Source organism: Hevea brasiliensis, chromosome 18 (genome assembly GCF_030052815.1).
Source record: "Hevea brasiliensis isolate MT/VB/25A 57/8 chromosome 18, ASM3005281v1, whole genome shotgun sequence".
NCBI classification, from domain to species: Eukaryota; Viridiplantae; Streptophyta; class Magnoliopsida; order Malpighiales; family Euphorbiaceae; genus Hevea; species Hevea brasiliensis.
This window is the reverse complement of record NC_079510.1, coordinates 938,747-966,602: the sequence shown is the minus strand read 5'-3', so window position 1 is coordinate 966,602 and position 27,856 is coordinate 938,747. Positions and strand designations below refer to the sequence as shown.

Below are 27,856 nucleotides of genomic sequence, written 5' to 3'. Positions count from 1 at the left end.
ATGAAGTAAGTAGGAAATGTAAGAAAACAAGATAAAAATGTGTGTGTGTGCACTCTAAAAATTTTGGCAGCTAGGGTTTGGTCATGTAATGGTTTATTAACCTTGTAATGGTCAATTAGTGACCATTTGAATGTGTGTGAGAAGGAATTAAAGTGAGTAAGGATGTTGGATTTGAGTTTAGGTGAGCTGCCTTGGCTGACCTGCAGGACTGAGTATGAGTCCAGCGGGTTTAGGCAGTTATAAATGGAGTTGTAGAGGTTCAATTGGTGCAAGGCCACTTGGACATGAAACTAGACACATAATGACACAACTTTGGTGAAGAAACCCTACCCAGAAAACCAAAACAAGTTGGCTTAAAAATTGCCCTAATCCAGGTGACTTGCATTCTACCTGGGCAAAATGACCAAATGAACAGTGTTCATTCATTTGGTCATAACTCAGTCTAGAAAGGTCCAATTGACCTGAAATTTTACCAGCAGAAAGCTAAGACATAGAGCTAAAACTTTCATACAGAACACAAATCCAAATTCTGATCATAACCTAGTCAAATTGCCAACCAAACTTAGGTTACCAAATCTGGCAGAACCAGTTTTGCTCAGAATTTTGGATTCTGTCCAATCCGGCCAGTTATGGTTTTTAGGCCATAACTTGAGTTACAAAACTCCAAATGGAGTGATTCAAAAAAGGAAATGTAACTAGACAAAATAAGGAACAACTTTCATGAAGACAATTTTTCCAAATTCCTACTGTACAAATGACCAATGGAACAGTAAATATGAGGCTTGAAATCTGAAAATTTTAAATAACTAACACTAAGCTTAGAAATGGTATTGGCAACAAATACCAACAATTTTAGAATGCAAAATATGGTATGTTGGGAGTATTAGAAGCAATGTACCTATTGTCTATGCAAAAAGTCAACATTTTAGTTGACTAATGAAATAAATAGTAACACCTAAACTTAAATTTCAAGAATTGAAAATTTTAAAAGTGTAACATGCCCTAGTACACCTAGCAAGATTGGTTTGGATATGTTGGCATGCCAATAGGGTTTAGTTAGCAGTACTGCACATGGCATTATGCCATTCTGTGATTTCATGGCTTTTAGCCATTCTGACATTATGTTGATACTTGGCCTTGTGCCTAATGTTATTACAGCTTATTAGCTGTTCTGTTGCACACCGGGAGATACATATGTGACCGATGGTGTGACGGCCCGAGGTACTTGATACCCAGTGCCAGTTTACCCGTTTATCCAGTCCAGTCATCCAGTATAGGTTACTTGGGCAACCAGAAATGAAAGTGGATAAATTTAATGAAATTATGAATATAACAAATACAAAATAAATAAGATTACCAATAATGATCGAAAAATTGTCTGTATAAGATATCAGAACATACACTGCATATTTATTTTCTGTTATTTCTTTTTATTTTATTATTGGCACCACTAAGTATCATTGCTTAGCGCGTTGCTTTTTGCTATGCGTAGGTTCTAGAGAGACCGACCGAGAGCCCAGCAGACCACTGACTGGGTGAGACCTCCTGCAGCTCTGCATAGTATCCGTGTCACCTCATCGTCATCAGTGCATGGGTAGGACATTAGGTTTTATTTTGATATTTTATAATTAACTTTTACTTTCTCATGTGTAATTGAAACTCATGTAATGTATTTTGGTATTAATGTAAATATTGAAATTGTGTTTATGAATGAAAAAAATTAAATATTTATGTATGACTTGTATATGAATATCATAAGAAATGAATGATTGAGAAATGGAAATATTGTTGAAAAATATTGAGATTTTGATGATGAAATGGAGTTTGGGATTGATTGAGAATTTTGGAAGTGTTTTTCTCAGGTTCCGAAGAACTGTTTTCTCCGGTTCCGAAGAACTGTTTTCTCCATTTTTAGCCGGTACTCTGCCGGATTTTCTATAAAATTTGCGGAACCTCAAATAAATTTATGTTCTTCATAAATGATTTAAATGAATTATACTTCACAAATTGTATTTCATAACTATGAAAGAAATAAATAAGGAAGGATAAAAATAATAAAAATGATTGAAAAAAAATGGTGTTCCGGTATACTGTATGGCATATCTTGCTCAGCTACACTGTGGACGGGTAAGGGGTATCACATTTAGTGGTATCAGAGCACGGTTTAGGCTTTTCTGGGCTTAGATTGAGTCCATACCATGCATTGTATTTGCAAGAGTCGAGGTGACACTAATACAGATATGTTTGTCTTTGTTATTTTGAATAGGATATGGACCCCACATCTCAGAGGGCAGTTAAGGAGGAAGTGGAGAGTCATGCTCCACCTGCAGCAGTTGAGACTGGGGGTAGGGGAGAACCTACTCCGCCAGCTCCAGCAGAGCCTGCTCAGCTTCCACAGGCCATGTTCCAGCAAATGGCCGAATTCTTCAGACAAATGGCTGGGGTAATGCCACCACCACCACCACCTCCACAGCAGAAATCACACCTGGAAAGACTGAGAAAATTTGGAGCAGTGGATTTCTTTGGCAAGAGAGAAGATGATTACATTGCAGTAGAAAATTGGTTGAAACAGAGCAGAAGGGTTTTAAAACAACTCCACTGTACTCCAGAGCAAAACTTAGAAGCTGTTGTATCTCTGTTGCAAGATGATGCATATGAATGGTGGGATACGGTGTCCAGTGAAGTACAGCCAGAAGTAATAACTTGGGACTTCTTCCTCTCAGAATTCAAGAAGAAATATGTGGGTAGTGTATACCTGGAAGAGAGAAAAGAGTTCATTAATTTGAGGCAGAGACAGCTGACAGTGGCAGAGTATGAAAAGGAATTTGTCAGGCTGAACCGCTACGAAAGGGAGATAGTCCCTAATGAGGCCGAAAGGTGTAAGAGATTTGAAGAGGGATCAAATGACAATATAAAAATCATGATCACTGCCTTGGGAATTACAGACTTCACCAAGTTAGTGGAAGTTGCAATAAAAGTTGAAAAGGTTAGAATAAGTGAGCAGACCAGAAGAGACAGACAGCAGAAGAGGGGCCCGGGTCAGTCTAGTTCATCTCCTGCACCTGGGAAGAAGTTCAAAGGTCCACCTGCACAGAGTTCAGGTCAACCTCAAGGTCAGGGTCAGTCTCGAGGCCTGTGCCACGATTCACCCCTAGGAGAGGTCACCCACACCATCGCTGGCGATTCTCTAGGGGCGGGTTTGAGGACCAGCCCGGCATCTTCTCAGATGTCCGCATTGCCCGAAATGGCATAAGGGAGTGTTGGAGAGTGGCCGTGCTGCTTAAGGTGTGGGTCGACAGAGCATCGCTGAGGAACCGCCCATGCAGAATCGCTACAATCTGCTCCAACACAAGCGAGCATGCACTGCTCCTGCACCACAAAGGGGTAGGAAATTTGGCAAATCTGAGGCAGTGGGACCATCACAGAGACCTGCATTTGAGCTAGCAGAGAGGCCTGAGGGCAGACCACCTACCAGAGCCTATGCCATGAGAGCTTAGGAGGAGCAAGATGCCCTGGACGTCATCAGGGGTACGTTCTCCTTCTACAATACATCTGTGCATGCATTGGTGGATCCAGGATCCACTCATTCATACATCTGTATCAACCTACCCGTAGAAAGGGGGATACTAGTAGGGGAGAGTGACCAAGACATCCTGGTCACTAATCCATTGGGCCACAGTGTAGTGGTGAACAAAGTGTACAAAGGTTGCCCATTAAGGATTCAGGGGTATGAATTCTTGGCAGACCTGATTGAGTTGCCTTTCCATGAGTTTGACATGATTTTGGGAATGGACTGGTTATCACGTCATCAGGCAATGGTTGATTGTAAATTGAAGAGAATTTCCTTGAAAACTCATGAGGGTAATGAGATCACAGTTGTGGGGGAAATGACAGATTTCTTGTCCAATATCATCTCAGCCACAGTAGCAAGAAAACTGATGAAAAAAGGCTGTGAAGCCTACCTAGCACATGTGGTGGATACTAGGCAAGCTAAGCCAGATCTATGTGACATACCCACAGTAAAAGACTTCCCAGATGTGTTCCCTGAAGAATTGCCTGGCTTGCCATCAGAAAGGGAAGTCGAATTTGCTATTGAGATACTGTCGGGTACAGCACCAATCTCTATTGTTCCTTATAGGATGGCACCCACAGAATTGAAGGAACTGAAAATCCAGTTACAGGAGTTACTGGATAAGGGGTTCATACGCCCCAGTGTGTCACCATGGGGAGCTCCAGTGCTGTTTGTGAAAAAGAAGGATGAGACTTTGAGGTTATGCATTAATTACCGGCAGTTGAATAAAGTGACTGTGAAGAACAAGTATCCGTTGCCTAGAATTGATGATCTATCTAATCAGTTGAAGGGAGCAGGAGTATTTTCTAAAATTGATCTCAAATCAGGGTATCATCAGTTGAGGGTGAAGGATGCAGATATACCAAAGACTGCATTCAGGACCCGGTATGGGCATTATGAGTTTCTGGGGATGCCCTTTGGCCTAACAAATGCACCAGCAGCATTCATGGACCTTATGAATCGTATCTTCCATCCATACCTAGATCGGTTCGTAGTGGTCTTTATTGATGATATTTTGGTGTATTCCAAGACCAGTGAAGAACATGATGAGCATTTGAGGATTGTTCTGCAAACCCTGAGAGAAAAGAAGCTGTATGCTAAGTTGTCCAAGTGTGACTTTTGGTTGAATGAGATTGCATTCCTTGGACACATAGTGTCAGCTGATGGGATTAGAGTGGATCCCAAGAAAATAGAAGCAGTGATTGAATGGAAGCCTCCCAAAAATACAACTGAGGTCAGAAGTTTCTTAGGGCTAGCTGGGTATTACAGAAGATTTGTGAAGGAATTTTCTTTAATAGCTGCTCCAATGACCAAGTTGTTACACAAGAATGTCAGATTTGACTGGAATGACAAGTGTCAAGCCAGTTTTGAGAAGTTGAAGGCTATGTTGACAGAGGCACCAGTGTTAACACAGCCAGTGTCGGGAAAGGACTTTGTGGTCTATAATGATGCCTCGCATAATGGGTTAGGGTGTGTATTGATGCAAGAGGGGAAGGTGGTCACCTATGCTTCCAGGCAGCTAAGGTCACATGAACAGAATTACCCTACCCATGATCTAGAGCTTGCAGTAATTATTTTTGCACTGAAGATATGGAGGCATTACTTGTATGGTGAAAAGTGTTACATTTACACAGACCACAAAAGCCTAAAATACTTACCAACCCAGAAGGAGCTCAACCTTAGACAGAGGCGATGGATTGAGTTCCTGAAGGATTATGATTGTGTGATTGACTACCATCCTGGGAAGGCAAATGTAGTTGCTGATGCTTTGAGCAGAAAATTCATCACCTCTCTGAGATCATTGAATGCCCACCTATTTTTGGCTCGAGATGGAGCTATTTTGGCTGAGTTGCAAGTGAGGCCAAACCTATTGCAGCAGATTTTAGATGGGCAGAAGGTAAATGAAAAGTTAATGACTACTGTGAGTAAAGTCTCAGAAGGGAAAGTAACTGACTATGAGGTGAAAGTAGATAAGTGTCTGTACTATAAAGGAAGAGTATGTGTACTAGATAATGGGGAATTGAAAGCCAATATTCTGAAAGAGGCACACACCAGTGTTTATGCTATGTACCCAGGAAGTACAAAAATGTATCATGATCTGAAGCTTCATTATTGGTGGCCTGGTATGAAGAAGGACATAGCTGACTATGTGACTAAATGCTTGACATGTCAGCAAGTCAAGGCAGAACATCAAGTTTCATCGGGTTTGCTACAACCTATATGCATACCTGAATGGAAATGGGATCGGGTCACCATGGATTCTGTAAGTGGTCTACCTCTCACCCAGAAGAAGTATGATGCAGTATGGGTGATAGTAGATAGATTGACGAAGTCAGCACACTTTCTGCCAGTAAGGATTGACTACTCATTGGAGAAGTTAGCAGAATTGTATATCAGTGAGATAGTTAGACTGCATGGAATTCCACTTTCTATCATATCTGATCGAGACTCAAGGTTTACATCGAGATTTTCAAAGAAGTTGCATGAGTCCTTGGGTACACAACTCCACTTCAGCACAGCTTTCCATCATCAGACGGATGGGCAATCAGAAAGAGTAATCCAGGTAAACAATTGAAACCAATTGAACTAATACAAATATTGAACTGAAATGATAATAATAACGTGAAATATATGTCAGGTCCTTAAGGATATGCTGAGGAGTTGTGTCATTGAGTTTGAGGGAAGTTGGGATAGATACCTCCCACTGGCAGAATTTGCATACAACAATAGCTACCAAGCTAGCATCCAAATGGCCCCGTATGAAGCGCTGTATGGGAGGAAATGTAGAACTCTAGTGTGCTGGACTGAATTGGGCGAAGATAAATTGGTAGGGCCAGACCTGGTGAAACAGATTGAGGAGAAGGTAAAGCTAATCAAAGCCAATCTGAAAGTTACTTCAGACAGACAAAAATCCTATGCCGACCTGAAGAGAAAAGAAATAGAGTATGCGATTGGCGACAAAGTGTTCCTCAAGGTGTCACCGTGGAAGAAGGTACTAAGGTTTGGAAGAAAAGGTAAGTTAAGCCCTAGGTTCATTGGACCATATGAAGTCATTAAACGTGTAGGTCCAGTGGCCTACAGGCTAGCTTTACCACCAGAGTTGGACAAGATCCACAATGTGTTCCACGTATCTATGCTAAGAAGATACCGCTCAGATCCTTCACATGTCATCTCCATGGAAGAAATTGAAGTACAACCGGATTTGACATATGAAGAAGAACCCATACGGATCTTGGCTCGGGAAGTGAAAGAGTTGAGGAATAAGCAGATTCCACTGGTGAAAGTGCTTTGGAGGCACCACAACACCGAGGAGGCAACTTGGGAAAGTGAAGAGACGATGAGGCAACAGTTCTCTCAACTGTTTGCATCAGGTAAATTTCGAGAACGAAATTTAAATTAGAGGGGAAGAGTTGTAACACCCTCCCTGTAGCAACTCCGTACATTCTACTGTTCCGGTGACCAGTATTGGTCCAGATAGCTAGAACGTCCGAAAAAATATTTAACGTCCGGAAAAATATTTAAACTAAAGTGAGGAACCATAATTAACTCAAATATTAATGAAAAAAATTTAGGAAAAATTTTAAAAATAAAATACAATCAAGTTAAATGAGCCGGTGCCTTAGTGATGGGTAACCCAGTGGGAAGTTGCGGTTCTCGCAACTAGGAGCCCTAGACCCGGGGAAAAATTCATAAAATAATTTTTGGGACTCCAGAGAAGGGTCATTGAGGTTTCTATGATATTAGAATGCCAAGAAAATGCTTAGAAAATTTTTTTTCAATCGGTATAGACGATTTTGGCTCAATAAGCTAAACAGAGGGCATTTTGGTCATTTCGTCTTCAGAGATGATTTTTGGCCGATTTGTCCAGTTAAGTAAATAATTATTATGACATAATATATGAATAAATATTGCTAAAAATTAAATTAAAATTTAGCAGACAAGAATCGAAAAGAAAATTAAAGGAATTAGAATTATGACATCATTATGATGTCATTAAAAATCCTCCCACCCAATCAAACTTTGACACATGGCATGAACTTATTTAAAATGACTTAATGGGCAGAAAAAAAGAAAGAAAAATCAGTTGCTTCTTCAACCTTTAGGCAGCCAAAAAACGTAGATAGAGAGAGAGAGAGAAAGGAAGGAAAACTCCATTAAAGCTTCACCAAGCTTGAGTTCACCACCAAAATCACCCAAAAACCCTAGCTTCCCTTCACAAATATTTATCCTTACACCTAGAGCAAGTCTTGGGCAGCAAAAAGAAAGAGAAAAAGAGGAGTTCTCAAGCTTTGGAAATTAGCTAAATCAAGGTTAGTGGCCAAACTTTTGCTATTTTGATTAAATTCACGTTTAATGGCATGAAGTAAGTAGGAAATGTAAGAAAACAAGATAAAAATGTGTGTGTGTGCACTCTAAAAATTTTGGCAGCTAGGGTTAGCTAGGGTTTGCTCATGTAATGGTTTATTAACCTTGTAATGGTCAATTAGTGACCATTTGAATGTGTGTGAGAAGGAATTGAAGTGAGTAAGGATGTTGGATTTGAGTTTAGGTGAGCTGCCTTGGCTGACCTGCAAGACTGAGTATGAGTCCAGCAGGTTTGGGCAGTTATAAATGGAGTTGTAGAGGTTCAATTGGTGCAAGTCCAATTGGACATGAAACTAGACACATAATGGCACAACTTTGGTGAAGAAACCCTACCCAGAAAACCTAACCAAGTTGGTTTAAAAATTGCCCTAATCCGGGTGACTTGCATTCTGCCTGGGCAAAATGACCAAATGAACAGTGTTTATTCATTTGGTCATAACTCAGTGTAGAAAGGTCCAATTGACCTGAAATTTTACCAACAGAAAGCTGAGACATAGACCTAAAACTTTAATGAAAAACACAAATTCAAATTCTGACCATAACCTAGTCAAATTGCCAACCAAACTTAGGTTACCAAATCTGGCAGAACCAGCTTTGCCCAGAATTTTGGATTCTGTCCAATCCGGCCACTTATGGTGTTTAGGCCATAACTTGAGCTAAAAAACTCTAAATGGAGTGATTCAAAAAAGGAAATGTAACTAGACAAAATAAGGAACAACTTTCATGAAGACAATTTTGCCAAATTTCTACTGTACAAATGACCAATGGAACAGTAAATATGAGGCTTGAAATCTGAAAATTTTGAATAACTAACACTAAGCTTAGAAATGGTATTGACAACCAATACCAACAATTTTAGAATGCAAAATGTGGTATGTTGGGAGTATTAGAACCAATGTACCTATTGTCTATGCAAAAGTCAACATTTTAGTTGACTAATGAAATGAATAATAACACCTAAACTTAAATTTCAAGAATTGAAAAATTTAAAAGTGTAACATGCCCTAGTACACCTAGCAAGATTGGTTTAGATAGGTTGGCATGCCAATAGGGTTCAGTTAGCAGTACTGCACATGGCATTATGCCATTTTGTGATTTCATGGCTTTTAGCCATTCTGTCATTATGTTGATACTTGGCCTTGTGCCTAATGTTATTACAGCTTATTAGCTGTTCTGTTGCACACCGAGAGATACATATGTGATCGATGGTGTGACAGCCCAAGGTACTTGATAACCAGTGCCAGTTTACCCATTTATCCAGTCCAGTCATCCAGTATAGGTTACTTGGGCAACCAGAAATGAAAGTGAATAAATTTAATGAAATTATGAATATAACAAATACAAAATAAATAAGATTACCAATAATGATCGAAAAATTGTCTGTATAAGACATCAGAACATACACTGCATATTTATTTTCTATTATTTCTTTTTATTTTATTGTTGGCACCACTAAGCATCATTGCTTAGCGCGTTATTTTTTGCCACGAGTAGGTTCTGGAGAGACCGACCGAGAGCCCAGCAGACCATAGACTGAGTGAGACCTCCTGCAGCTCTGCATAGTGTCCGTGTCACTTCACCGTCATCAGTGCATGGGTAGGACATTAGGTTTTATTTTGATATTTTGTAATTAACTTTTACTTTCTCATGTACAATTGAAATTCATGTAATGTATTTTGGTATTAATGTAAATAGTGAGAATTGTGTTTATGAATGAAAAAAATTGAATATTTATGTATGACTTGTATATGAATATCATAAGAAATGAATGACTGAGAAATGAAAATGTTGTTGAAAAATATTGAGATTTTGATGATGAAATGGAGTTTGGGATTGATTGAGAATTTTGAAAGTGTTTTTCTCGGGTTCCGAAGAACTGTTTTCTCCATTTTTAGCAGGTACTCTGCTGGATTTTCTATAAAATTTGCGGAACCTCAAATAAATTTATGTTCTTCATAAATGATTTAAATGAATTATACTTCACAAATTGTATTTCATAACTATGAAAGAAATAAATAAGGAAGGATAAAAATAATTAAAATGATTGAAAAAAAAAATTGTGTTCCGGTACACTGTGTGGCATATCTTACTCAGCTACACTGTATACGGATAAGGGGTGTCACACATATTAAGGAAAGATAAGGATAATATATTTTTATCTGCAGATACTCATCTTCTTATTATCTATAACTACTTGTAGATAACCATCTTATCATTGTATATCTCTTTTCTATTTATTTATAATAATCTTTTCTTAGTTGTACAGATCATGTAGTTGTATAAAAAGCTTGTAGCAATACAAAGTTCTACAAAACACTTGTTACAAAATCAAATCTATTTACAACTTCTTTAAAGTTAACACGAAAAAAGGATGTATTCATATGAATTTCTATAGTAGATATCTCTATATTTAAATCAGTTGATTGTTCAAACTACTTTTTTTTAACCTATTTTTTTACGAGCTTCGAAAGCAGGATGAAAATAGAGATATTGCCTCCAACAATATAACAACACAATAAAAGATATTAAATAAGATATTGGTTTAGAATGGAAGTAGGCAATATCCCTCCATATAGATGTGGCAAATAAGATCAATTTGATCACATGTATGCTTACATACCACATCAAAATTCAATAAGATAATCCTTTCCCATGCTAATAAGGAGTTTCATAATTCATAGAAGTCCATGTAAAATTATAAAGTAAACTATCTTTATCATGTTGGAAGCATATTTACGATTAATCTCAAAACATGCAATCAAAGTATTTTTTTTTTTTTTAGTGAAGCATACCAGATGAGCATCATTGTTTCAAAGCATCTCTTGCATGAAGATTTTTAAGCAGATAATAAATTTTTCTAACTAGGTTGTAAACCACCAGCTGTTCATTTTATCCAATCTTGGATTTTTTCAGGCATTGGTTCCTTCTCTACTTCCAATTTTAAATATGAAAAATATAAGGGAGTGACATGGCTTTTTGTATCGATTTTTCCCACAGATGGTGCCACTAATGCTGTTTCTAAATTTTTTTTTTGTGAGTCTATACCTGCAAGACATTACAACAGAAAAAACACTGGATGGGTTGGCTTGGGCAAATATAGAATTGACAAGAGAGATTACAGTATACTTGACTGTGGAGACTTGATCTCCTTATTTAGGTATCAGGTAAACTCCTATTTGAAATAGGATTTAGGATTGAGATAAAATTCCTATATAAGAGGAAGTCCAATTAAAGTGGCATATTTATCTTTAGCTTATAATTTTAAAATATTAAAAAGGACTCAATACTACTTGAATAGACTTATTTCATATTTTCATATCTATACTTATGCTTGTAATTTATAATATTATATTATATTATATATGAAAAAAAAAAACAAGTACATATATGTTTATATATTATTAAAATCTGGAGTGAGTCCATCTGTATATATTTTGTAATTTCCATCTAAGATTCATAATACATATATATATATATATATATATATATATATATATATATATATCAGCCTCTATTAATTTAGAGATATTTTAATTTTTTATATAATATATTAATTCTAAAAAAATTTTAAAAAAATTCTTAAAATATTTTAAGATTAATTAGATAATTCGTATGATTTTTTTTTCAAAAAATTGTATATAAAAAATTAAATTATGATTACAAAGAATAAGTATAACATGCAATGCACATTAAAAAAAATAGTTTATCAAAAAAATTTCTCGACAGCAATCCTCATAACAACACTAACACCATATTTGGAAAAATTTTTTGAGGGAAAAGAAAATAAAGAGTAAAAATAAAAGTAAATGAAAAATTATTTTCTTTCTCTTTTATATAATTAAATTGACAAAAAAATTCATTATAAATTTATATGATTTTATTTATTAATATTAATAATCTTTTTCGCAACTAAACCATTATAATACAAAAGTAAAAAATTTAATATTTAGAAAATTTTAAACTTTTGCTTTTTAATAGCCTTGATTAATTCTTTTGATTTTTATAATTAATATCAAGATTATTACTTTTATATATAATTAGGATTTTTATTAATGTTCCGTCTAAATCATTGTTCAGATAATGACAAATTATATAGGAATTGTAGCAGCCTGTTTTATTTTTTCAATTTAAAAAGTAAGTATTTTAGATGAAACAATTTTGAAATAAAAATTATATTAATTGGGATATAATTTGGAAGAATGGTATATATTACACTTTCAAACCCATAAAATAGAATTCAATTTGAAACTCTTGAGGGAGTTGTAAATTTTTAATTGAGCATGGGTTAAACTGTTAAAACAGAGTCTCTGTGGATAATCACATACGTCACTCATGGATCCTAGTTATTGCAGGCAGAGCTCCAGATTTCACTGTTGGGAGTTTATGGACGAGTCAAGTTTATTGGGTTGATTGACGTTAGGTGGTTGGATTTGGATCGAAGAGGAGAAGGAGATTATTGTCAGTTGGAGATTAAATTTTTTTTTTAATTTTTATTTTAAATGGGACTCATATTTATAATTAAAAAATATTTTTAATTAAATAATTAAACAGAGTAATGCAATATCAGGAATTAGCCTATTACATTTAAGTTTTGATTATGTTTAAGAAAATTCTTGCTTGCCAAACATCTTGCATAATATGCCAAAAACACCATGCAATTTGAATACTATTGATGGAAAGCATTCAAGTACTTGCAAAAAGCTCAAGTGCTACATCATTATCAAAGCAAATCTAGAGAGAGAGAGAGAGAGAGAGAGAGAGATCTAGAGCTATTTACAGATAAGGTCAAGGAACTTTAAGGTGCCCAGTATGTCCCATAGACTTCCAGGATGATTCGAGCCTTAGCAGGTGCAATTTCTCAACAAATGGTTCCAGAACTTCTGCCTCTTCTTCTGGAGCAAAGGCCATACAGATGCTAAGCTCTTGCACTGCCTCTCCATATTCCCTGACAGTTGTGGTTAAATACTTTCTCATTAATAACATAATGAACTCGTATAATTTAATAACTTTCTCATTAATAACAGAATTAACTCATAATTTTTCTAAAATGGCACAAAGTTCACAAGCTTATACCTATTATAGTACAGCATCATCCCATGATCTCTTCTCCAGGCCCAATTATGTGGCTGCAAAATCAGCAATCTTTCTGAAGCCATAATGGCCAGCCTGTAAAGAAACCTATAATTTAGCATGGCATCTAAAAAATAACTTATTCTTGATGTACTTATGACTGCCTGTGAATTACAATGTTGAACCGCAAAGCATAAGTAGAAACTGAGTACACAAAAAAAAAAAAAAAAAAAAAAGCATTTACACAGCCTGAACATAGCTGATGCACATAAATAAATATGAAAATGTCATTGCCAAATTGCCTGCAGCAACCATATGGTCCTGAGGAAATATTTTTCCAATAAACATGAGTTGACAGCAACATCAAAAGTTTAAACACACCCTTTCTGATATGGGAACAAACCCAATAAAATTTTAACACTATTGTATTAAACAACACTCTGAAAGACAAAATTTATGTAGCTAAAAAGTAAAAATTACTAAACTGATTTGATGGTGAAATCTAACAATTATGACCTCCATATATGCATTCCTACCAAACAAGACTTTATGGATATAGTCAGCTAACCAGCATTTAACAGCTACTAACATCAAGCAAAAATGGTAGTCCCTATCAGTTCCACATTCCACTCTTCTGTTCCACAAGAATATATTTTTTTTACCAAGAAAGTCTATTTACTGAAACCAACTAGGTAAATTTTGGGTAGCAGTCAAGGGTCAACAAACAGACTCTTGGGCCTGAAAACACCCTCAGCCTAACCAGCCTCTCTCTCCTCCCTCTCATAACCCCCCACACAACAACACCCCACATACCCCCCTCCCTTCTCTTCTTTTCTCTCCTCCACACACAAAAGAAAAAAAGGGGGGTCTTTTAATTGAAAGCATCCCTAGTACTGTTGTTTCTCTTCATCAAAAGGTCTAAAAGAATAAAAGCCCATCGCTACAGAAACGAGCAAACAAATAATGTATGCATGGACAATAAAAAAATAAATAAAGACACGTATATAAAATAACAAAACATTCATAATTCAAGGTCTCCCACTCATAAGCTCAGAACTCAATGATATAAAAAAGTAACAGTTTTAAAAATGCATTTGTAGTATCCCTATTTGTTTTTGTCATTTATATCTTTTGCAAATAAAAACATCTAATTATCCCTAGACCAAGAGTAAGAGTAACAGTAGTGCACCAGCTAAATTAAGACAAAGGTATAGCTACTTTATCAATACAGTCCATCTACACAAAGAAAACCAATTTAGTTTTTGAAATTAGTATCAAAGGAGAAATTTATTTACCACAGTGTTTGGGATGTTTCTTTAGCTAATGACATCAATGACCAATGACAATAAGCAATTATACAATTCTCATTCATATAAACAGCAAACTTGATGCGACAAGGGCAATTACTGGGAGCTTACAAGTGAATCATACATGTGGCCTCACCATTCCCTATTCATTTCTTTCTCAACCAGAACTATTTTACAATAACAAGGTGATGTAGGAAGGAGTTCAAATAAAGTACACACACAATCTAAATTCCAAAAAATGAAACTGAGTTAGTTGGATAAAAATGATTTAGCATCCCAACAGCCTATAAAAAAACTGGCCTGAAAGGAAAAAATGTAAAAAAAAGGACACATGTAGCCAATCGAACTAGTTGAGATAAAAAGCTTGAATGCTCTATATGTTCAGTTGTTCACCTAACAGTGAAATAAACCATATGCTATCATAAGCAGAGGGTTGAATACAAAAAGGTAACAGATTTAAATCTACGTCATTGAGCTATCCTGCATAACTGACACCTGATTCAATCTTATCAAAAAATAAATCCCATTTTTCTTACAATTTTGTAGCCAATATTGCACAGGCTGACTGCTAAGAGAATGCTTGGCTTGGCTACTTACTTTTAACTTTTGACTTAAAAATATTTTTTAACTTATAAATCAATTTAAAAATAAGTAGTTAATTGTTTGGTAAAACTATTTGAAATTAACTTTTAAGTAGTGCAAGTGTTTGGCTAAAATGTATTTAAAAGTACCTTAATTTGTCAAAATGACAAAAAAGGATATGTAATTGATTGTTGTGGTTGTTAAAAGGAGAATAGTGTTGATATCTTTAAAAATTATTTGGATAATATAATCTTTTATTTAGTCAAAGAGTAATTTTAAAATAAATAGATACCCCTTACTTATGACTTCTTACTTGTTTTAAGTAGCTTTTTAAACTTACAAGCCATATCAAACACTAATCTATTTATAACTTTTTTACTTATAAGTAGGTTTGATTGACTTATAAGTCAAACCAAACACCTTCTAAGACAAGATACATTAAAGACTACACAAACTGATACCTGCAAGAATATCAAGGAAGAGAGAAAAAGTTGCTAGTGCTATAGAGTTAGATAAGAGCATTACCTAAGATCTCGTGGCCGAAGCAAAGGAACATTTGAATTGGAGGTCATGTTATGTTTCTCATCAGCATTATGAACATGTCTAAGTGGAGAAGTTAGCATTAATCCATGATTTGATCTTGAAGCACGTTTCCAGTGAAGCCTCTGCAAATTTTTAAAACTTGGTTCATTCTTAGGAAATTAACAAAGCGTACTTAAAAGACATGGATCACCAATACTGAAGAAGTAACCAAAAAAGTATTCAGACGTCTGCAGAGATTAGAACATACAATCAAATTGGCCAAGGAAATCCCGATAATGTCTCGCTTTGTAGCTATCTCAAGCCCTAAAAGCGAGTTGCTGGTCAAATCTGATGCCTTTGATCTAGGATCCTCTACGCACCTTCCATTGACAATTGCAAACAAGCTATGCCCTGAAGTCACCTTGAAGAGCTCCTACAGAAAGAAAAGGAAAAATTAAAATAATCCAACTTCTAATTTGTCAGAGTTCTCAGAACATATGTGTTTTTCAAACCAGACAGCAACCAAAGGTGTGAAGGAAACAAGTGATGCATTATTTAGAGTAAAATTAAGATAAGCACCTCCAGGTTCCCTGTTTGGGGCCATATCAAAAAATCCTCCCCAACTCGAGATCCCACGATTGTCAGACTGAGTCGTCTACAAACTTCAATGTAAATTATGCTAAGCAAAATTGCTGTCAGAAAGGCAATAATATAGTCAGGCAGATGCAAATATTAAGTAATCCAGAAAAATGAAAAGAATAAGAGAATAGAAAATAAAGCACACACACTAAATAAATAAATTAAGTGCACCAACAAAACAAGAACAAGCATAAAAACAAATAGCTAGATATGTAATAAAACAAATATTATAAAGTTTTACCACTGCCACATCCAGTGCTAAGCACAGTGTGCAAGTATGAATACTTGGAGTCTACAACAACAGGTGACCTTTTGAATCCTCTTAGCTCAAAAAGAACTACATTTATAGCATCCAAAACTTCAACCAAATGGCAGCCTATGTCTCTTGAAACTAGCTCTGCTTCAACTTCTCTTGCAATGGTATCCAACTCACTAAGCCACTCAGTTATGTTCTTTCCAGCCAATGGCATTTGCTCCACACAATTCCACTCTTGTTCCTCCATTGGGACTGAAGCAGTTCTCCTTTCATTTTGGAGCGAGCGAGAATCCATCTCTTTATTAAAAGCAAGAAATGCCTCATCTTCTGCTGCAATGTACAGCAAGGCCTACACCAACAAGTGACAAACAAATGGAATCAAGAATTGCTACATAATGTAAAGAGTAAAGTTAGGCATTTTAAGAGAATAATGAAGACAGAAAGTTCCAATTTGTTAAAAATATAATGCAACAATGTACAATTGTGATTATGAATCTAAAACAAATGGCATTATTAAAAGGCATGATTAAGGATACCATGTAATTATAAAAAAAAAATGATTGAAAAAATGGGTCCTACTGGGAGGACAAACAGGTGACTAACAGTCACGCTTTAACAAGAAAAAAAAGAGGATAACGTTAAAGGAAGCTTACGTACCTTTGCAAGAGAGATGTCTTTGTCCTTGGATTGAAAGGTGATTTCCTGGGTGAACTTTTCCCTTGCAGACTTGACGACCTGGGAATTGTTTTCAGCAGCAAGATGAGGATATGGAGTTCACAATGGATAGAATGCAATGTCTGTATAACTAGTGAGACAAAATTAACAGATAGCATGATGGTATCAATGAAAAAATAGATAATTTTGTTCATTGGTAATACAAATAAACCTCCTGATAAACATTGAGGCGGGATGAATCCCTGGTCATCTCATTAGTAGAAAGAGAGGAAGCTGATGCTGAAACAGAAACAATTGCAGTTGCATTCCTTGTCCATGGGAAAAGGGTCTTTCTCCTTCTCATCCACATCCAACGTTGATCATGATCATACCTGATGATGATCATCATCGTGTAAAGAATAAAGGGATATTTGGGTTTTTCACTACCACAAAATCCTTCTTCCACCTCTATGTATGGATAATTAAATTCAACACATAAATTAAAACAAATGGAATACACACACACACACACTCTAAACCATCTATATTATAAACTAAAAATTTTGTGTCATCAAACAGTAAGTATGATATAGGATAATTAATTGATTAAAATAGCAATAGATAGATGGAGAGATAAATGGGAAGACAAAAATTACCTGATGGGTCGAAGATCACAGGGAATTGCTGGCATAGTTGTTGAAGAATTAGCAGCACAAGTCAGTAATGGATTACAAAACGAGGGGTCCAGTGGTGCAATCAACATTTTTTGTTTTCTTTGTTGTGAGAGAAGAAGAAGAAGAAGAAGAAGAAGAAGAGAATTGCTTCAAGAATCAATGTCAGATAGGTCTGGCGATAAAATACAATATACAAGTGGAAAGAGAGGGAGAAGGAGATATTAAAGAAGAGCCAAAAGAGCAGAAGTGAATTTGGAAGTAAAAAGCTTGATGGCAGATTCCATGGTATTGGGCTCTGGAAATTCACTTCCAAAAGACAAGGGGTGGAGAGAAGAAGAAGAAGATGATGATGGTAAGGGTGATTTTGCAGAACCACAATAATCACAAAACCCAGAAGAAGAACAAGAAGAAGTAGAAGAAAATGAAAAATCGTTAATTAAAAAGATGCAAGATTTCCCAAAATCCATACTCCTACCACTCCTGTTAGTGATGTCTGAGTGCATTAGTATTAGCAAAAACTTGTTCTTTATCCTTCTGATTGATGGGTTACTTTAGGCCTAACTAAAACATTTCATCTTTCTTTTCCGAATAGCCACCACTCTTCTCTTCTCTTCCTGAATTGCCACACAAGAAGAAGATAAAAAAAGAGAGTAGATTTAGAATTTGGAATTTGGAAGAAAAATTGTTGGGCTTAGGCCTGAGTGATGATTAGATATATTTGGTAGCATAGGTATAATAGGGATGAGGTGGGGTGGGTTGGGGTGAGGTGAGATGAGAATATAATAAAGAGAGTAGATTTGGAATTTGGAATCCTCTATTGATTCTTTTCTCTGTTTTTTCTATTTTTCTTTTTTTTTTTCTTATACTGACATAATCTTATATAATAAAATTTGAGAAAAACTTTTTACTGTAAATTATGATTTTTTAATAATTACATTTTTTTATATGTATCAAATTGTTTTTCTTTACTTGTTTATTTTTTTATTTTATAATAGAGAAACAAGCATATGAATTTTAAGGATTTAGTGAAAAAAACAAACATATTGTTTAAGTTAATTGAGTTTTAGTTTATTATATTTAGATACTGATCACAAACTTGAGTATTATTGCTAATGATGTACATAATTACAATTAAATGCAAATACATTTTTATAAATGGAAAAAAACTTTTCAATATATAATATAGTATATTAAAATAATAAATAAATATCATATATTTAAAAATCATAATTATTCTGAATAACATGATTGGAGTGAAACTAAAATTTAGCTAGTTCCCATTGAGAATAGCATTTGATTTACAAGTTACTGTAAAATGGGAAAGTGCTGTCTGGTAATGATGCAGTATTAGGTATAAAGGAAGCAGCCAATGGATAAATCAATAAGACAAGTGATAAAAGAGTTGATGGGACAAAGGAGCATATGCATGTATAGTCAAAGTGTAGATGAATTGTGAGAAGAAAAGAAAAAGCCAAGACGAAGGATCAAATTTTTTTTTTTAATAATTAATAATTGTGGCTTTTTTGAGTGAAGAAAATGGATGATGATAAGGATTCAAACATGTCCATCCATGCTTTACCCCACACACTGACGTCTACTTTTGCCCTTATTTGCTCATTGCCGCCCCATCTTGTCCAATCTCTTTTCTTTTTCTTCCCAATGCATTAGTTTTTCTTTTATTTTCTTTTTTTTTTCTGTAAAAATATATACCGCAAATATTTATTTATTTTTAAAAAAAATTGATAAATTTACTTTTGCGGTTTGATTCAATTATGAAATCGGTCTAATTTAATTTAAATTGGAATTGAACTATAGTTCTATGAATCCGAACGAAAATTGCATCATTTTCTCTATGCTATTGAATTGAACCGAAAACTAAGTCAGCTTTATCTAGTTGAAATCATTTTTTTCAAAAATTAAAAAAAAAATCAATTATTAAGTTGATTTAAACTGAATCAAATTAAAATTGAAATTAAATTAGAACCTTGATCCCACAATTTCAAGGAATGAAATCAACTATTTAGATTTAAAATTGTATGTAAATGTGCTTGTTTAGCATTGTAATTTGAGAGTTGAAGATTATTATTAAAAAAATAATAAAATTTTATTATTTTAATATTTTAATAATTGAAATTTACTAATTTAATTTTAAATTATTTTTTAAAATTCTTTAATTAATATATTAAAAGAATAAATACCTCAACAACAGTTCTAATATAATGTTAAACATACTCTGTGTATACTTTTCCTCTGCTATAAGATCTTCAATCTTGACTTAATTCCTATTTTCTTGTAAGACAAAATTAAAATTTGTTTTTTATTTTAATATTCTACTTTGAATTTTATTTAAAATTAATAAAAGTGCAGAAAAGTCTTAGTCCATCCAAGATGGCTAGGGGCTGGTCCATACTTTATCATTCTAGTTTCTATGAAAGAAGCCAATTGAGCTAGCCTTTTGAATTTCCAACGGTAATGGAAATAAAGTGAGTTTTAATGCTTGATAATGGCACGCAATGAAGGAATTTAAAATAGCATTAATCAACGTCGCTTGCTTGCCTCCAGTCAAGTTTAATGCTTGATAATGGCACGAAATTTCGCCCACCTCCAACTAAGCTTAGTCCACCTCCAGTCAAGCATCAACACAGCCATCACCTTTCACTGTGGCAGGTCAAGTCCACCTCCGCTCTTACCATTTGGGTTAGGTTTGTAATTGGATTATGATATTTTATTTTTAATTATTTTCAATTTAGTAGATGGAGAATTGTTAGATCCAGTCAATAATTGTTGGCTTTAATTTTATCTTATGTGTTTGTCCTCTAACTATGAGGTTTTTCTGTGTTTTTTCTTTTTTAATTTTTTTTCTTCCTTGTATGAATTGTGAGATTTGGCCATGCTGGGTATATACTCTATTATTGGGACTTGATTTAAAATTATGGGTATATAAGAATTTGTTGTTTAACATTTTTTTTTAAATTAGATAGAGGAGAGCTTTTAAGAATGTTGTGGCTGTTTTTTTTAGTTTAGTTTCTTTTTATTTATAAAATCTATCCACTAAAACTCACCTACACATACATTAAAAACCAAAAGAGAAACTAGGCTGCTACTTTTTTTATTTTTTGTTACAAGTAAATCAACATTCATAAATAACAAAAGCTTTTCTCTTCTTGCTATTCTTTTAATTAAAAATTTCATTCTGAGCAATTGGATGTCTTTGGTTGTGGAACTTTGCACATGAAACTCCAAAGTATTGAATTATCTTATAGGAGCAATGTGGATGATTTGTTTACCTGGTTTAGATGAGTCGTTTCTTTTCTAAAGATAACTTCTAGAAATCAATGTACTTCAATCTACAATCTCATAAGCTACTCTAAGATTTCTCTGATTGCTTGTTATTTTCATTATTGTTAAATTATTTGCATGCCATATTAGTTGTAAAAAACTCTTTATTTGTTTGGTTTACTGAATTAATTTTTCAATAGTCTTAGGAGAAAATCTTGCATTTTTAGTTGATGTTTTAAAATCATTGTCTAGCAAACTAGAAAAATTTTCTGGATAGAACTTTCTTCATTAGCAACAACAAATGAAATTTTGACTTACTAAATTAGGTATTTATTTATGTGATTTTAAATGGAGTTAAGGATAAAGAGTATACACAACTTGCTAAAAATGATTGTTGAACTTGTTTCATCTAGTGGTTAGTCTTCTAGTACTAAGAATGATTTCACTTATAAAGTTATGTTTGCTGTAAAAACAACTTGGCTAACAAACAGCTTGAATGTGGGCATGCCAAATATTGAGTGTATCAACTGGAATGCACTATTAACTTCTAAATCAGATGATTATAGAAACCGACTACATTGAACACAATTCTGCCTTTAATTGTAGAGTAAATTAAAAAAATGAGATGTTATCTCGCTAGAATTGGAATTGAAATTGTATTGCTTGATTGAAAATAAATATATTAATTAAAAATTGAAATTGCAATAGAAATTGAAATGGACAATGCTTGAAAATTGAAAGTAATTACTGGAGTCTTAGATTGATTAGACTATTGGAGTCTTAGATTGATTAGACTAATTATTGAATTGGTTGGTTCAGCTGTTAGGGCCTTTCCCATTGCACAACAAAAACTATATATAGGTGCATTTAAGAGAACATGGAAAGCTCTAGAACCTTGTTTTTTCACGTCTTCATGATTTGGCAATTGTTACCCACTACTTGCAACTACCAATAACCTCCCCAGTATTAGGTAACTTCCTAGTAGCAGGTACCTACTGGTAACCTCCATTAATTAACTTGCAATAATAGCTATCCAAAAATAATTAATAAATATTATTCAGGCTTCATAATAGAATTAATTAAATTGATTACACAAAAACTAATTTAATTAATCATAAGCCTAAAAATAATTAATGAGCAAGAAGTTATTATTTTTTGTATAAACAATTGCCCCCGCATATTGGTTGGCCAATTAGGTCATTCTAATGTGGACAATTAATTTTCTAAGGCATTGAACTTCACCTACTCCCTTGTTATTCACCATGATTTCAATTGGAAATTAACCTAGCAAAATCTCATATTTCCACTCCCATGCAACAATTTGAATTTCAAAATAAATCCAACTCTTAATAAGTGTCCCAATTTCCTTGGAGACTTAATTAAAGTCAAATCATACTACTCATCTAATAAACTGCTTTCACCTACCTAGCACCTCATTTTATTCATCTTCTTTGTTCACTTATTTTCTCTTAAATACTCCTGCTTAACTCCATTTTCATTAACAAATCTATAATTCTCATATATTAAAATCAAAACCACAAAAACCATTTCTATTCTTCCTTCCCTTTTCTCTCTCTCTTTCTTTCTTTCTCTTCCTCTTTAATGCGCCATCCTTGCCATCATTGTGTGATTCACAACGTTGCACCACCACATGATCATTGCACCATTAGTCTAGGCCTACCGCCAGCTATTTTGAAGACTTGGAGGTCCTCCTTGCTTGCCGTCTAGCCATCCATGCATTCTTTCAATCTACATTTGACACCATTTTTGGTGGATTTTTGCTTCCCTTGCTTCATTCTCATACTATTCAGGCCATTTCTTAGTTCTAATAACTATTTCTTGGCTATTTAGATACTAGGTCTTGTCTGGGTATTATTAATTTGTTGAGAATTTGAGAAAATTTGGAAGAACTTATAGGTACTTACAAATCTTGATATTTGATAATAAATTTGGCACCTTTGTGCTATTTGAGCTTATTTGCGTGTTTGGGACGTGTTAGGTAACCTGTTGGCATTACATTTGCACTTAGATTTGACACTGTAAAAATGTCTTTGACTTTCCCTACTACTGTACCTGGTATAGGCAGCACCTGGAATGATACCTGCTGTAACACTTGGTGTGGTTCCTGCTATGGTACCTGTTTAAGTACTGGCATGGCCCCTCCCCTAGCCATATCTCCTCTAAGAACTTTTGTACTAGGGTTTTTAATACCTCTTTTACACTAAATGTCTTTGCACTACCAAGCTTTCTAATGCCTAGCATCAACCCTTTCTTTATAGTAACTAGAGGTAGTTCTCTTTATTGAACCTTTATTGCACCTGAGTTAAGTTGTGCTATATTATGCTTCTATGCTTCTCAACAAATTGTGGTTTGTTGCTTTTTCAAAGATTGCCTTTAAAACTTGATTGAGTAATTTTCTGTACCCTCCTAATGCAGGGGAGACTTTGTTAAAATTTTTCCTGACATGTGCTTTTACTGCCTCTTGCAAGTACTTCTTCCCCTAGTACTTCTATAGGTGTTGGCCTCTGTCTTTCTTTGAAAAACCTTTACATGGAGAATATAAATGTAGGTCCTCTAGCACTTCTTCATAGGTCCCAGTACCAGGCACTAGGAAGTTGTCTATCCAGCATTGTTCTAGAGCTACTTTTTGACTCCAAGGATTTTTTGCATGTTGTAATCATTATATTTTAATGCAAAAAATTTAGTACATGTAAATATTTGGATATCTGTTGAATAATAAGCCATGTTTTGGCTTTTTTGTTTATGAAAAAGTGGCCATAAGTCCTACTTATTACATCAACCTTCTGTCTACCTGATTATATATAAATAAATGCTATAATATATTAGCTATATGTCTGTTTTGTCTTTACATTGATTGTAGGGATCCTAAGAAAAGCCATGGGATTAGCCATTTGAGGCTGTGGGTAGGCCTAAGAGAGGCCATGAATCAGCTTCAAATGCTTCTTCGGTGCACTCTTTTATAAGGGATTCATCATCATCACTTTGTTTCTCTTCCTTAAAGGACTAGTGTTCAAAAGACATGGTAAAGCTTACGCTAATGGCATAGGCCTCTCTTAGGGAGCCATTGGCTGGTGCCCCTTGAGTCTTTTGGTGTTTCTTCTCTGTACGAAGCTGAATTGGACTCATCATAGTGTTGGACATGCATACATGTAGGCACCTTGGTTCCTTTGATTGGTTATTGATACGCTTGAATTGTATAGATGTTTTTAAGCACATTTGCATACTATTTCATAGCATTTAGGCAAGTATTTTCATGCATAATAGTTGATTTCATTAGTTTTGGTAATTTCTATTGTAAAGCCCTTAATTTCATATTTTCTGCATCATTTCAGGAGTTTGGGTGAAGCCCCAGAAGTATAGGAGTACAAAGGAAAGCTTGGAGAAGTCAAGAGACAGAGAATTACTGCTGATACAAAGTACACGGGTCGTGTAAACCAAGCCCCAGACCCGTGTAACTCTCTGCCAGAAGAAAGCTAAGAAAATCGATGAGAAACACAAGTACACGGGTCGTGTAAATAAACCCGTGTAATCTGCAGGGACCCGTGTAAGTCTCTGCTGAGCGCAAGCTTGAAGAACCTTATGAGAACAATAGTACATGGCCCGTGTAGTTGGCACAGACCCGTGTAACTTTCTGTGCCAAAACAAGATTACGCGATTCTCCTCCAGCAAGTTACACGGCCCTACATTACGGGACCCGTGTAGTGACACACGGGCCGTGTACTATACTGCAGCCAGTTTTATAACTCGAATTCCCCTCCTATTTTCGGATGAAAATGAGACTCCTAAAGCCCTTTGGACTCAAAGTGACCTAACCCTAGAGCAACCAATATAAATAGAGAAGAAAACTTCAGAAGAAGGGGCGGTCGCAGGGAGTGCTGCTGAAGGTTGCTGCTGTCAAGTTCTGCATTAGTACTAAAAGAAGTTTTCCAGCTGAAGCTCCACAAGATCAAAGTTGCAAACTATCTTCAGTCCCTTCGCTTCATCTCCCTAGACAGATTTCTATTACTTTATTTCTTTACATGATTTTTTTTATTGTCTTTACCTTTTATCATGATGTTTGCTGAACTCACCATGAGTGAGTAGTTTCCTTATTCTGGATTTGGGAGAGTAATGGTTGTAATTATTATTATGGATGAACATTAAGTTTTATCTACTGGATTTGAGATTCATTTCTTGATTTAATTTCTTGTGATCCTAATGTATGCTATGTGATGGTACCCAGTTAGACATGATTGTAGATGTTGATTGAAGGACTGAAAGGTGAAGATTAACATTAGAAAATCAAGATCTTGAACCTAGGAATTTTGACCTAGACATAGGCTGATACCTTTGTAGAACCTAAAAATTGGTCAAAGGTCTTAAAGGATTTTAATTAATTTGATCACCACGAAAGTAGGGTTTAAGTTAATTAAAATACACCCTAGGTGCCTTGAGAAAGGATTTAGGATAACTTAGGGCTAATTTCCATCAAGGAAAACGATCCTTAATTCAGTAAATAAACGAGATAACATCCCTAATAAGATTCAAGTGTGAAATCTTAACTCCAGAATTGTTTCAAAAATAGATTACTTCATTTTAAGTTTACTATTCTAGTGTTTAAAGTTAACAAACTTCACTCCCTAAATATTCAATAGCCTAGACAGTCAAAATTGCTGTGTAGATTGGTACTTGCTAAATAAAGGTCCTCATGGGAATGATACTCTATTTATCACTTTATTACTTATTAGCGATCCGTACACTTGCGAGGTTGTAAAACCAGGCAAACAAGTTTTTTTTGGCACTGTTGCCGGGGATCTTTGGCTTTAGTAATATCAAGCGATAGAGAATTTAGCTTATTTAGGCAATTATATTTATTATTTAGTTATATTTTACTGGTTATATTTTTCCTCTTTTCTCTCAGGTGCTCAATCTTGTATATGACCAGAATAAGGTCAGAAGAAGAAATTTTGGACTGTGATCCGGAGATAGACAGAACTTTGAAAGCCATCAGGAGAGAAATGAAACATCAAGAGTACAATCAAGGAGATCCTGAATTTCCAACCATGGGCGATAATAATGACAGACCAAGACTCTTGAGAGATTACAGAGCTCCATCTGTCCGAGGATTTTAGCCTAGTGCCATTAGACCCACAGTGGAAGCCAACAACTTTGAATTAAAACCAGCATGGCTCCAAATGATTCAACAAACAAAGTTTGCAGGTTCACCCACAGAAGACCCACACTATCACCTCCAATGCTTTCTTGCCCTATGTGATACATTCAAGATGAATGGAGTGTCTCATCAAGCAATAAGACTCAGAACATTCCCATTCTCCCTTTGGGACAGAGCAAGGAAGTGATCACTTTCTCAACCAGCTAGAACGTTCACTACTTGGGAGAACCTCTCTTAAGCTTTTCTAGCAAGGTATCTTCCACCTGCAAAGACTACAAAACTGAGGCTTGAGCTCAATACCTTCAGAAAAAAGGAAGGAGAATCACTCTATGACGCATGGAAAAGATATAAAGATTTGCAGAAGGAATGTCCACACCATGGCATAGAAGATTGGTTATTAGTGCAAAATTTCTATAATGGGTTATTACCCTCTACAAGGAGCACAGTTGATTCAGCTGCAGAAGGTGATCTAATGGAGAAAACAGTGCCACAAGCACTTGAACTTTTAGAAAGGGTGGCATACCATAATTACGAGTGGTCAAATGAAAGAGGAAATGCAAGAAAAACTGCAGGGGTACTAGAAGTAGACACCCTAAGCATAATAAATGCTCAATTTGATCAACTCACAAGGAAACTCGAAAGAATGCAAGCCAACGCAGTTGGTACAAACAGTCAACCTGAAGAAAGCTATGGAGGAGGATACATAAGTTCAGAATATAACAATTTCAATGAACCATCCTCAGAACCAATGAACTATGTGAATAATGGAGGAAACTTCAATCAGAGGCAGACAAACAATCCATATTCAAATACTTACAACCCTGGATGGAGGAACCACCCAAATTTCTCATGGTCCAATCAGCAGAACCAGCCAATAAACAAGCAACAAGGGTATAAACCACCAGCACGCCCTGGATTTCAAAGCAGAGGACAAAACTTTGCACAGTCATCACTACCTCTCTAACCTCAACAACCTGAACTGAAAATGACTATGGAAACCATGATGGAAGGGTTCCTAGCAGCTCAACAACAACAAATTGAATTGATTAAACAGCTAATTTCCAGAGTGGACCAGCTTGCTACTCACAATAAGATGCTAGAGAATCAGATCACTCAGTAAGCAAGCTCTTCAAGTAAGGCTACTGGCAAACTGCCTAGCCAACCAGAAATGAACCTAAGGGAGCATTGTAAGGCAGTTACACTGAGGAGTGGGAGAACTCTACTACAACCAGAGGTAGAACCGACAGAGGAAACCATAGAAAAATCTAAAGACCAAGCAGAGAAAAAGGAGGAAGAAGCTAAGAAAGATCAGGAAGAGGAAGCGAGGAAGATAAAAAAATTACCAGAGCCATACCAGCCTCCCCTACTTTTTCCTCAGAGATTTCAGAAAGTTAAATTGGACAAGCAGTTTGGGAAGTTTTTGAAAGTTTTACAAAAACTTTACATCAACATCCCCTTCATTGAAGTACTTTCTCAGATGCCATCCTATGCAAAATTTCTTAAGGAAATTCTGTCAAAGAAGAGAAAGCTAAAAGACTATGGAACAGTAGCTCTAACAGAGGAGTGCAGTGCTATACTGCAAAACAAACTGCCTCCAAAGTTGAAAGATACAGGAAGCTTCTCCATTCCTTGCCTCATTAGTGACAAGAAAATAGATAAGGCCCTCTGCGATCTTGGGGCAAGCGTCAATTTAATGCCTCTATCAATATGCAAAAAGCTGGAGATCGGGGAACTGAAACCCACAACAATCTCATTGCAATTGGC

General features: G+C 35.3%; 1 protein-coding gene and 1 non-coding gene across 3 annotated transcripts; both read right to left on the bottom strand.

Annotated features, from left to right (window-relative positions):
* Positions 1 to 12,575: 12,575 nt before the first annotated feature.
* LOC110664205 (uncharacterized) lies at positions 12,576 to 18,402 on the bottom strand. 2 transcript variants are annotated; one of them, XM_021823784.2, is made up of 9 exons: positions 17,623 to 18,402; positions 17,199 to 17,358; positions 16,970 to 17,047; positions 16,298 to 16,661; positions 15,997 to 16,109; positions 15,686 to 15,850; positions 15,421 to 15,560; positions 13,010 to 13,102; positions 12,576 to 12,881 (listed from the first exon to the last, which is right to left on the bottom strand). In XM_021823784.2, exons 1-9 carry the CDS (start codon positions 17,727 to 17,729, stop codon positions 12,722 to 12,724), a joined length of 1,380 nt encoding a protein of 459 aa, XP_021679476.2. In that variant the 5' UTR covers positions 17,730 to 18,402; the 3' UTR covers positions 12,576 to 12,721. The 2 variants fall into 2 exon arrangements, with proteins under 2 accessions (XP_021679476.2, XP_057996826.1); XM_058140843.1 differs by lacking the exon at positions 17,199 to 17,358 and having other exon boundaries at positions 17,623 to 18,401.
* A 7,967-nt stretch (positions 18,403 to 26,369) lies between these two features.
* LOC131176126 (small nucleolar RNA R71) lies at positions 26,370 to 26,476 on the bottom strand. The gene has a single exon (XR_009146254.1). It is a non-coding gene; the product is annotated as a small nucleolar RNA R71 (small nucleolar RNA).
* Between the last annotated feature and the right edge of the window lie 1,380 nt (positions 26,477 to 27,856).